This window comes from Sapajus apella, unplaced genomic scaffold (assembly GCF_009761245.1).
Source record: "Sapajus apella isolate SASKATOON/1434 unplaced genomic scaffold, GSC_monkey_1.0 scaffold41, whole genome shotgun sequence".
NCBI lineage: Eukaryota > Metazoa > Chordata > Mammalia > Primates > Cebidae > Sapajus > Sapajus apella.
This window is the reverse complement of record NW_022436981.1, coordinates 4,231,651-4,243,508: the sequence shown is the minus strand read 5'-3', so window position 1 is coordinate 4,243,508 and position 11,858 is coordinate 4,231,651. Positions and strand designations below refer to the sequence as shown.

The 11,858-nt window shown below is 40.8% G+C and overlaps 1 protein-coding gene across 1 annotated transcript in view; it reads right to left on the bottom strand.

The window, feature by feature from the left end:
- Positions 1-1,735: 1,735 nt before the first annotated feature.
- Positions 1,736-11,858, bottom strand: part of ENPP4 (ectonucleotide pyrophosphatase/phosphodiesterase 4) — a 52,949-nt gene continuing 42,826 nt past the window's right edge. Inside the window, exon 4 of the mRNA XM_032299594.1 lies at positions 1,736-1,899. Within this exon, the coding sequence (XP_032155485.1) occupies positions 1,751-1,899 (149 nt within the window). The 3' untranslated portion in view covers positions 1,736-1,750. The remainder of the gene's footprint in view (positions 1,900-11,858) is intronic.

The window sequence follows — 11,858 nt, the reverse complement described above, 5'->3', positions numbered from 1 at the left end:
TTTTCCTCTTATGATATTTTCAACTTATGATGGGTTTATCAGAATGTAACCCCATTTTAAGTTAAAAAAAAAAAAGCATCTGTATAGCTTTATAGTTTTATATCCTGCTTTTCTCATCGAATATTTTATCATAGGAATTTCCACATATTATTAAACATTCTTTGAATATGTGTTTTATAATGGCTAAATAGTAGCCATCATATAAAAATACCAAATGTTCTCAATTACTTCCTTTTATGAGACACTTAGACTGTTTCCTAGTGGGGAGTGTTTGTATTAAGACTATGATAAATATTGTCATACCAAAATCTTTGTGTGCATCTCTGACAGGATAATGTTTTTAAAATAAAATCACTAGGCTGGAACCCGTATTATTTACTTAAGTTATTTAATTCTAACCACAAACATTATTTCAAAAATTAGATACTGGAAAAAACACAACTGATTCTAGATAAGCCTAAAATTTATTTGGCAGAAGCAGGCATGTTAGACAGAAATAGATTGGCCAACAAAGTTTACAATGCCATGGTGTAGCAGTTAATATGATTTGCAGAGGAAAAGAGGAGTGTAGGCCATTCTGTTGAGTTAATTAATTGTAAATAGATTTAATGAGCTTCTGCTGCTTTCAGGCCTATAACCCTATCAAGTCATTTAGGCTTTCTAAACCTCAGTTTGCTCATTTTGAAAACTAGGGACATTTCCCATGTTCATGCACCAGAATACTTAATATTGTAAGCCTGAATGTTATCCCTAAATTGGTCTGTAGCTCTGCTGTCAGCCCAATCACATTCCAGACCAGCATTTTTATAGAAAAATGATAGAAATATAGAAAAAGGATCATAGAAAAGCTGATTTTAAAATTTATATGAAAAGTACCCAGAATAGTCAAAACAATCTTGAGAGAGAACCATGTTGGAGACCTCACACCACCTTATCTCAAAAGACTTATTACAAGACTTTGGTAATCAAGACAGTGTAGTATTGATATGAAGATAGACAAACAGGTCAATGAGCTAGAATTGAGAAGGCAGAAATAGATCCACAATGATAAAGCAAACGGTTTATGGTAAATGAACCAAAGCAATTTAAAAGAAAAGAAAATGCCTTTTAACAAATGGTGCTGGAACAAATGGCTATTCACACACAAAAAAAAATTTAACTTGAACCCCTATTTTCACTTACATTCTATTTCACATCATACACAAAAATTAATTTTAAATGGCAGAAAGATCTGTGGATAGGGGTGTGAGAACCTTGAAAGGTAGTCTGTAGAAGTAAGCATCTGACCTTAGGCATAGACCCTCACTTATCCTTAGATGTATCAGCTTTGGCCCTTCCCCTTACTTATTAAAATATTTAAAGAGAAACCTAAATTCAAAATCTAAAATAATGCAATTTAAAACTACCTCAAAAAATCTTTAAGACATATCATCTGAAACAAAAGTATTAGAATAGATAATAATTTTATGTAAACATAAGATACTTAGCAAGCTGTAACAAGCTATTAGCAATATGAAGAAAAAAGTAATTGCAAATGAAAATATGAGGTATAATAGCAGAAAAACTATACACCAAGGATGGGATAAAGGATACAAACAGCTAAAGAATAAATTATTGAATTAAAAAAAATCAGACAAAGAGGCAATCTCTTATCAATCAGAAGAATAAAGAGAAGAAATAAAAGTAAGCATATTCCTCCCTGTCCCCATTATGTAGTATCAACCCTCTCCCCACAAGAAAATCAGGTTACTTACCCCATAGTATAATTCCCTTCTGATCCACTGGCAGGAGGAATCCAATGTGCCCTGGTGGTACACCCAGCTTCAAATTCAGTAAAATCCTCATTTGGCTGGTGGAGACAACCCTTACTGGGAAGGAGGTTCTCTAACCTAACAGAGCCTACGATTAGAAGATAGGTAGAATAAATTTCACAAATAGGTCACTGGGGATGATCATGTAGTGACCACTTCTATTTCCTTGGTTACCAGTCCTGTGTATCATAACCATTGAAGATAGAGCACCATATATCAGTCCTTATTTCAATGCATATAACCCCAAAATTGAGGACCATGCTCTAACCGTCACAGTGTGTTCTCAGAGAGGGCCACGTAGCTGAGCCTTTAAGTCCACTGCATCATTCAGCTAGGCCAGCTGATTCTGGGTAATGGGATATATAGTGAAACCAGTGAATCCTGCAATCATTGCTGCATATCCTTTGCAGCAAAATTGGTCTGCTATCTGAGGAAATGTTGTGAGATCCTATATTGACAGATCAGGCATGCTAAAGTGTTGATTCTTGTGCTTTCCCCTGGTGAAAAAAAATAAAGTGTTGATTCATACTTGGTGTAGATGTAAATTATGGTAAGGACAAATTGCTGCTATTCTTCTCAATTGAGGGCTTAGCATCAGCCCTGATGATGACACTAAGCAGTGGCTAGATAAGCCTTTGTGAACTGAATCCCATTCTGTTAGGTGTTTGCATACTTCTATTTCTGCTACCATTCAACGCCAACCTGCACTGGTACTGCAATAACCAGTAAGAAATGTTTGTTGACATCCATAGGTTTACTCGTCCTGTCTACATGATGGTTGAGATTCCCTTCTGCAAAGAGGCTTGCTGGGCACTACACAAAACCGAAAGATCTGCATGATTGGTGCCCATCATCTATACGGCCCACATATCTCTTTTCCCCTACCTCCTTGTTCTCACTCTTCCCATTCTGGTCCTTCCAGACTCTAAACAAATTAGCCAAATCATTCCCTGCTACCTATTTCTACCTATCGTAACTTTTCCTTCCATACAAAGTAGACAATCAAGTGTGCTGCCCATGCTATATAGAGATTTTATACAAGTGATAAAGATTATGGGAAGTAGCCCAAAACCTCTCCCAAGGCTCCTGTGACCACCACTGTTCCACTCTAAGCTAATGCCATAGGGGGCGCACATCAACATATTCAAGCTTATGGACAAGGCATTTGAGGTCGGGGCATGAAAAAATACTGAGGCATTGTGTGTACGTTATTTGTGCATGAGAATGAAACTCCTTGACCCTGAAAATAGGACAGGGAGTGGAGTGTGTGGTGTGATAATGCTGAAAACAGCCTCCAGAGAATGCAGCTTGAATGCTGTGCAAATTCACAGGTGCCTCAGCAACCCACCTCAAATGACCATCTAGTGGATGTTTGTAGTGAATACAAGCCCTTTCAATAAATACTTGGTGGACAGATGCTGTGGTGGACTCTCTCAGAAGAGCTACCCACCAGCCCCGCCCAGCTCGCACTGCCTGAGCACTTTGTCCTTGGTGTTCACTGCAAGCTATAAGTTCTGTGACTTGTGCCCCTGACATGATCACCTTGAATTTATGTGTGAAGAAGAAGAGTTCATCAATTTTCAGAGAATCCCGGTAAGGGACAGTCCTGACCCCCCTCAGGAAGACGGGACACATGCATAAAATATCAGGGGCTAGGTTATCATGGGTCAAAAAATGACCAAAGAGCAGGAAATAATTTTTTAAAACAGTGCAACAGCTACTTAAAGCTATTCAGTGCACTCTAGAGCCTGGTGCTGTACGGAAGCTTATGCTCTTAATTCGGCAGGAATGCCCTTGGTTTCCTGATCAAGGAACCTTAGATTTAGAGTTATGGGAGCAGGTAGGTTGCTCCCTGAAAAGAGGATATGAGCAAGGTCCTTTCAGTAATGTTACTATTTTGACCACCTGGGCGCTGGTATGCTCTGCCTTGTATCCTCTTTATCTGCCAGATTGCATTGAGTCTGACCACCCATCTTCTCCACCTGAAGGGAATTCAGGACATTTAAAGGAGAAGAAAAAGCAGGAAACAGAACAGGGAGAGACTCCTCTCCCTCCTTCATTCTCCTCTGTGGGGCATAAAGAAGAGATTTTTTTCTAGTGAGGATAAGGACAGACTAGAGCCTTTTCCTCCCCTTATAGAAAAGCTATTGCCCACCATTCCTCCACCCTTAAAGGGACTTCCATCTGTTTGCCCTGTTCAGGCAACAGAACCTCCCATCTCCCTTGAGGAGACTGAAGGCTGTCCAAGGGATGGTTCTTGGATAAGACCCCCCGGTCAGTGAACACCTATATGATTGGGTGGCTGCGTCCCTTTGACAAGCTTCCCTGCTGGAGGGGTGTGCCTCTGGGATGGAAGGAAAGTGGCTGATTATGATTGTCTTTCTAATATGCCAGTTCTCACTTCTTACTTCCAGTATCAGTCTTCTTGGCCTTGTCTTTTTTCTATTTCCCTGGAGTATAAAGGAAAGTTGCATGCTGCCTCCTGGGTTTGATCCCAGATAGCTCTGGATTTCTTGTTGTCCACAGAGGCCTGCGGCAGGAGAGTTGTTAAAATGCCATGGAGTGCCCGTTTAGTCACTAGCAGTCTAAACAAGTTGCCCTTTTCTGGGTTTGCAGTGACAGAGGAAAGGCCAAGAGGCACAGACCAAGTCCCTGGGTGGCTGCAGGCAGCTCCAGCCTGGTCCTAATAATCCTCCTCACCATGGTCACGTGCCTTAGTAACTGCCCAGAAAGTGGCCTGCTGCTTGCTGTGGTGCTGCTTTTCCTACCTCTGCTCTTCCCTGCCACCCCTCGCGTGTCTCAGTTAACAAGCACTTCCTTGTCTTCCCCAGCCCCCTGGAGAAAGGGCTAAGAAACAGTCTATGTTCACCTCAATCTTTTTAGCCCAAGGTGGGCAGAGGGGTGTGGAGCAGCCTACAGAGTTCTGGGGGAGAATCTCGATAATAAGGGGTGCTCTCTCATAGCCATATGTTAAATGCTAACTCGACTGAGGTAGAGGAGCTCTGCCAGCTGCTGTGACCTTAAGAAGATAGACGCAGCAGTAAGGAATGTTTGTTTCATTTTTTAAAATAAAATGGTTAAAGCACTGTGGCTGGGAAACTTCCAAGTAGACCCTGTGCTGAATAGCCGCCCCTCCCCTGAGCCTCTATGCTTGGGAGTGGTAAAAAATAATAAAAATCCCAGTATATTTTTAGTACCTTACCTAAACAGGGTTGGCTCCAAGCATAGGTGGTCTGGAGGACGAGGGGAGTGGTCTTCTCCCAGCCTGTTACCCTCTTCCCTTTAGTCTCTGTGCTTATATACACGCACTTTACCACCTGGTCATTCTCTAGTCTCTTACTGCCACCTGTAATCTTCCTTTCTTCCTCTCAAGGTAAGGGTAGAAACAGGTGGCAGGCTATTAAAAAGAGAAGCTGCCTAAGGATCCCAGAGCAGATGGGAAGAACCTGCCCACAGCCCTGCTTTCCCAAGCTCACTTCTAAGACATTCCAGCTGAAGACTAATGCAGGAAAATGGCCAGCACCTAAAAACATTTTTTAAAGTTTTTTGGTTTTTTTTTTTTTTTTTACACACTTAGGCTAACTCAATGCAGGTTTAACTCAAGGCAACTTACAGTCACATTCTAATGACTTTCAAAGGCCAGAAAATATAGTAAAAATCACTTAAAATAACCATTCCTTCCATGCCTTAGTTTAGCAGGTAGGCCTTCTCTTTTGCCATTTCTGTATTTTACGTGTTGTGTACCTGTCTCATAACCTCTCTAAACACATACAAAAGACCACGGATTTAATGGCTTCTCTTCTTATAAAGGGACGCCGGCGTTGTGTCCAATTGTGACGATATGACCCTGCTACTCTTTTCCTACCATTAAGCAAGAAACAATCTCTTAGCTTGTGATCTTGATTGTCAAGTAGCACTGGCTGACTTTATTGGTAATATCAACTTTCTTTTACCAGACTCTAAGCGCGTAAACCTTTTACAAACTTTGCCTGTTAAATTTGTGTCTGTTGATGTCTCTGAGCCCTTGTTTATGTCACTACTGTCTTTACAGATGGTTCAGGAAAAAACAAGTAAGACAACTATAATGTGGCAAGATGCCATGCAAAACTGGCAACACAAAATCTAGGAACATTTTTAAACTATGCAACAGGCAGAGTTAGGTGCCCTAATATTGGCCTTACAAACTTTTCCTCTCCAGGACATGAATATGGTTAGTGATCCTGCTTATTCAGTGTATGGCATTACTCATTTAAATCTTGCACATGTGAAGGGCATTACTAATGAATCTCTACTAGCTTTGTTTCTTACAGCACGAGAGCTCTTCTGTGCCCCTCATCACCATCTTTACATCACACATATTCACTCTCATTCTAGGTTACCTGGTCCTTTATCAAAAGGGAATGCCCAAGCGATGCTCTGGTACAACCACAAATGTGGTTTGCAGACTTCGCTGCATTTTTTCGAGCTCAAGCTGATCACTCCTTTTTTCATTAGAATGCCCACAGTCTTAAACAACTCATTTCACACTCGCTCAAGCTTGAATGATTATAAAACTTGTCCTGATTGCCAACAGCATTCTCTCTCTCCTTTGCCCTTAGGGCTTGGTGCCAATCCACGAGGTCTGGTGCCTAATGCTATCTGGCAAACTGATGTTACTCAGTATCCACCCTTTGGATGTTTTAAATTTCTCCATGTTACTGTGGAAACTTACGTAGGCTTGATACATGCTACCCCCGAGACCAAAGAAAAAACTAAAGATGATATTACACATTTGTTTGACTCTATTATAACTTTAGGCCTTTCACAAACTATAAAAGCTACTGATGGACCTTACTATCTTAGTGCTTAATTTACATATGCATTGCAACTTTAACACATACAACACAAAACTGGTATTTCCTGTAACTCAACTGGTTAGGCCATTATTGAATAAACTCATCAAACTCTTAAGATATATTCTAATAAACAAAAAAGGCCGAATATGGGGCTTTCTTCTTGCGAACAGGACCTGTTGTTGGAGAATTGACTAGCAATGATGGTGTTGACTTGGAAGGCACCTGACATTACCTGAGGACAGCTAAAGAAATTGAATTAATAAGCAACTATCCAGCTTGCTCCCGTGGAAGCCCTTGCAACTGCAGAAAACTGGTTTCTTATGTATCTGGTGGTGATTAGAGAAACTTCTGAGAAAGTAGGACAGGCATGGATGTTAGCATGGCTGGTAATTCTTGTCCTTTGCCAAGTGGGATCAGTTCAAGAACATGTTTATTGGATTCATGTTCTAAATCCCTCTGTTTTTAATGTTATTACATGGTGGGTTGCTGACCCGCCTTGGTCATCCAGTGATTCTTCTTGGACAGGAGGTCAATGGACGCCCCTGTCTTACTCCTTAATTGAAAAATTGGGATGAATTAAACTGAATAACTACTTAACTTTGTCTAGATATCCCTCTCTTTGTTTTTCCACAGTAGCACATGATAAGTGTGTTACTCTCATTCCTCAGGAGTATCTTTACTATCAGCCTAAAAGAGATGCTAAGCTTGCAAATTTGACCTTTATTTCTGCTGTCACCACCAATCTTGCTGAGGTCTTTAATGAAAGTACACAAGTGCCTGATCTTCCTCTATGCTGTCTTGAGTAGGGACTGGCAATATAAGTTTGAGGCTGTCCAGTGGTTTCCATGCAGACAACCTGTGTCACACCAAGGGTGTCTGTTTAACTATGACACCTTACTTGATTGGGGTTCCCATGATAATCTTATGTCTGCAAATCAAACTATTGGATTTGGAAGTCCTTCCAATAGTTCTATCACCTGGTCAGAGTATGAGCTTTCAGGACCAATATTACAAGTAAAAGAGAAACACACCTTAAGCCCTGTTCATACCCACATTTTGAGACTAGGTCTTCCTTTTTTGAATGAGTTCTTTCACATGGTGAGTACATTAATAGTGGTAGCAAATATACATTCTCTTTGTAGAATAACGTTACTGATACAGTCTTGATTTGTTCTATGCACCCTTATATACTTCTGTGTGGGCAAGGTGTTCCTAACATAGAGCAGAATCAATCCTTTTATAGTATTAAAGTATTTACATACTTTAAAAGTATACATACTATATATATACTTTAAAGTATGTATATACTTTAATACTTCCAGTAGCTGGTATGCTACATCTTTGTCTCATCAAAACATTACACAGTTAAATATCTCTATGTTATAGTTTTTTTTTTTTTTTTGAGACAGAGTCTCACTCTGTTGCCAGACACCAGGCTGGAGTGCAGTGGCACAATCTCGGCTCACTGCAACCTCCACCTCCCGGGTTCAAGCAATTCTCCTGCTTCAGCCTCCCGAGTAGCTGGGACTATAGGCGCATGCCACCACGCCCAGCTAATTTTTGTATTTTTAGTAGAAACGGGGTTTCACCATGTTGGCCAGGATGGTCTCCATCTCTTGACCTCGTGATCCGCTCGCCAGAGCCTCCCAAAGTGCTGGGATTACAGGCTTGAGCCACCGTGTCCAGCCCCTATGTCATGATTTTAAAATGGCATGCAGAATTGTGGCTTCTTGTAAATTTAACCTGGAGCTGGGAAGGAGATTCCCCCTTGCAGTTATTTAGAAAAGTGCATCTGCAAGGGGCTTATCACGACCATTTGTCTTCTCAAATTTCCACTCTTGATTGTGAATTAAAGAAACAACCTGAAAAATGGTTGCAGCAATTACAAACAAGTACCCTTTATACTTGTTTATAATTCACAAATTACAAGAAGGCTTTCAATGGTTAAACCCGAACACTTGGTTGTCTAGGTTAAACATATGCATTTGGGTGATGGCCACTATACTTACTCTTTTTTGTATGTTTGCTAGGCATCTGCAGATGGCTCTGTGCTGCCACCCAATGCAACTATGACCAGAGAAGAGTGACAGAAGAATGACCCTTGCATTGGATGACCAGCATGCTCTAAGAATTAAAGAAGTGGGAGATGTAGGGGGCGCATAGCAAAATATTAAAGCTATGTACATGGCATTTGAGGTTCGAGTATGGAAAAATACTAGACACTGTCTGTATGTTATTTGTGCATGAGAATGAAACTCCTTGACCCTGAAAACAGGACAGGGAATGGAGTGTGTGGTGTGATAACGCTGAAAACAGCCTCCAGAGAATGCAGCTTGAATGCTGTGCAAGGTCACAGGTGCCTCAGCAACCCACCTCAGATGATCAAATAGTGGATGTTTGTAGTTATTACAAGCGCTTTCAATAAATATTTGGTGGACGGATGCTGGGGCGGACTCTCTCGGAAGAGCTACCCCCAGCCCCGCTCAGCTAGAACTGTCTGAATACTTCGTTCTTGGTGTTCACTGCAAGCTATAAGCTTTGCAAACACTATTTCTTGAAAACATTCGTTAATAGTGGAATCTCTTAAAAGAAAAGAGCACATAGAAGCTTAAGGGAAAATAAAAATAAGATGAACTGGGAAGGTAGAATTCTATCGAGCATTCAGACATTTGGGGAATAACTCCTCCCTAAACAAAAATGAGACCTTCAAGAAGCATTAATTTAGTGTTTGATTAAGCACAATTTTGTTCTGTTTGTAATGATTTCATGTGCTTTTATGTCATCTCTTTAAGCAGTGTTTCCATCCCTTTGGAGTCAGGAAGTGTATCTTACACCTGTATCCAACTTTCTCAGTTCCTATCACAGGGCTAGGATCACAGCAGCTACTCACCTTAGTATTAAATAATTTGGAATTGACTGATCCTCCCTTATGCAGTCCACGGCTCTCACTCTCTATTCTGTCATGATTATGCTGCCTTCATTACTGATGCCCATGCTTCCTCCTATAAACCACCCATCAAGGTTTTCAAATCCCTACTCACGAATCTTTCTACCTTTTATTTCAATACCAAACAGCCATCCTCAACCGAGCTCATTTCAATACCAAGGTCCATGTCCACCACAGCGGTGCCCTCTCTGGATGACAACTCCAGTCTTGTTTGCTTGTTTCTCCCACAGTTTCTGTGTACTGACTGTTGAAAGAAAAGGCTGTGAGAGCTCCCTATCCTCCATATCACCTGATAATGGAAATGAGTTATTCCATTGGCTGGCAATATACTAAATTTTCCTTTCATGGCTCCAAAACTGGTCTTAGGCACTCCTCTAGTGTGCTCTCCACTACTCACACTCTACCATTGAGGACCTCCTGGAGAAATTCAGAATCCCCAACTCTGACATGAAGAGCACAGACTACTTGTCAGTCACCCCCAGGCCATGGTTTCTATGGACTGAAGTTTGTGTCAGTCTGAAGATCAAGTTTGTCTCTAAAATGTCTCTCTCGTGTTCCCCCTTTGGGTCTTACTGAGATGAATACAGTCTAGTTCTGCTATTTACTAGTTGAGTGATCTTCAGTGAGTTAATCTCTCTGGGATTTTAATTTTCTTTCCTGAGCTGGCATAGGAAAGAACCCATTTGTATTTCACAGGGTTGCGATAAGAACTAAGTAATGTGTTGCTTGGCAGAGTATCTGCTATTTGGTTGCCACTAATTAATAAGCATTGTTATTATAATTCTAGTAATATTGTTACTTACTCTATTTCATACTATAATACTTTCACCACCCATGCAGACTATTTTTCTAGATTTACAATTGTCTTTCTGCCCGCCCATCTCTTTTCCTTTTTTTGAAGATGGAGTTTTGCTCTTGTTGCCCAGGCTGGTGTGCAATGGCATGATCTTTGCTCACCGCAACCTCCACCTCCCGGGTTCAAGCAATTCTACGTTAGCCTCCCAAGTAGCTGGGATTACAGGCGGGCACCACCACACCCAGCTAATTTTGTATTATTAGCAGAGACAGGGTTTCTCCATGTTGGTCAGGCTGGCCTTGAACTCCTGACCTCAAGGGATCCGCCCACCTTGGTTTCCCAAAGTGCTCGGATTACAGGCATGAGCCACTGCGCGTGGTCTACCCATCTCCTTTCTACTCTTTGTACTCCTACATACAGTTGCTTAGTTGAGTTGATTTATCATTATTTTTCCAAAGAAATTATACTACACATTCTGACAAGTTTTGAAATGCCCCTCCAACTTTTTTCCTTGTTTTGCATACCATCCCCTTTGCTATTCACTTTGTGATTAACAAAATATTGCAAACAAACTTACAGCATATGACAATGATGTCACCTCTGTAAATGACCAGAAAAGTGTACATCCATTCATACTGACATGTCTATTTTTTCTGACTCACAGGGCTGTGATTTAATGGCAGATTCATATTCCAAAATTGGGGTGACACCAAAAACACAACCTGATAAGATATGGCTATGCCACACAGTGCATTAGGAATAGGCTAATAGATGTTGCCCAGAAGAAACAAGCAAAGAAAAGAAATGCTCACTGCCTCTCAATAAGCACTGAACAAAAAGTCAAAGTACTTTACAATTTTCAGTGGAAAGGTCATAAGAATGGGTTAGTCTGTGTATGGTATGACAACTGGTAGCTCCTACCAAGTGAATTAGTCAAAGAACCAATGCTAATTTCAATATCAACTACACATTGATATTAAATAAATGTCTAGGTGCTAAACTACTGTGCCATTTGGCACCACTTGTGATTCAGAAATTATCTTCAAGGCTGTGGTCATGACATGCATCTCCTCAAGAATCTTCAACTGCCTTCCACTACCACAGGACTGACCCTAAATTCCTAACCCAGTTTTTCTAGGCCCTCCACAAGCGTGCCTGGGGCCACTCACCAAGTGTTTGTGCTTATATAAGGTCTTCTCTATTTCACCTGCTTCGTTGAAATCCCACCATCTTTCAAAGCCCTGCTTCAACACCAGACTCTCAATTTCCATTACTGCTATGGAATACCCATGTCTTCTTCAGTCAGAGCTAATGTCTCTGTCCCTTACATTTCTATATCACTTTTGTTTGTTCCTCTCTTGTAGAATTTACTATATTTTTCCATGATTTCAAATGTTTAGATATGCAGCTTTGGTTAAGCCACCAATTCTCTCTAACCACAGTGAGTGGCTGTGAGAAATGAAATCAGT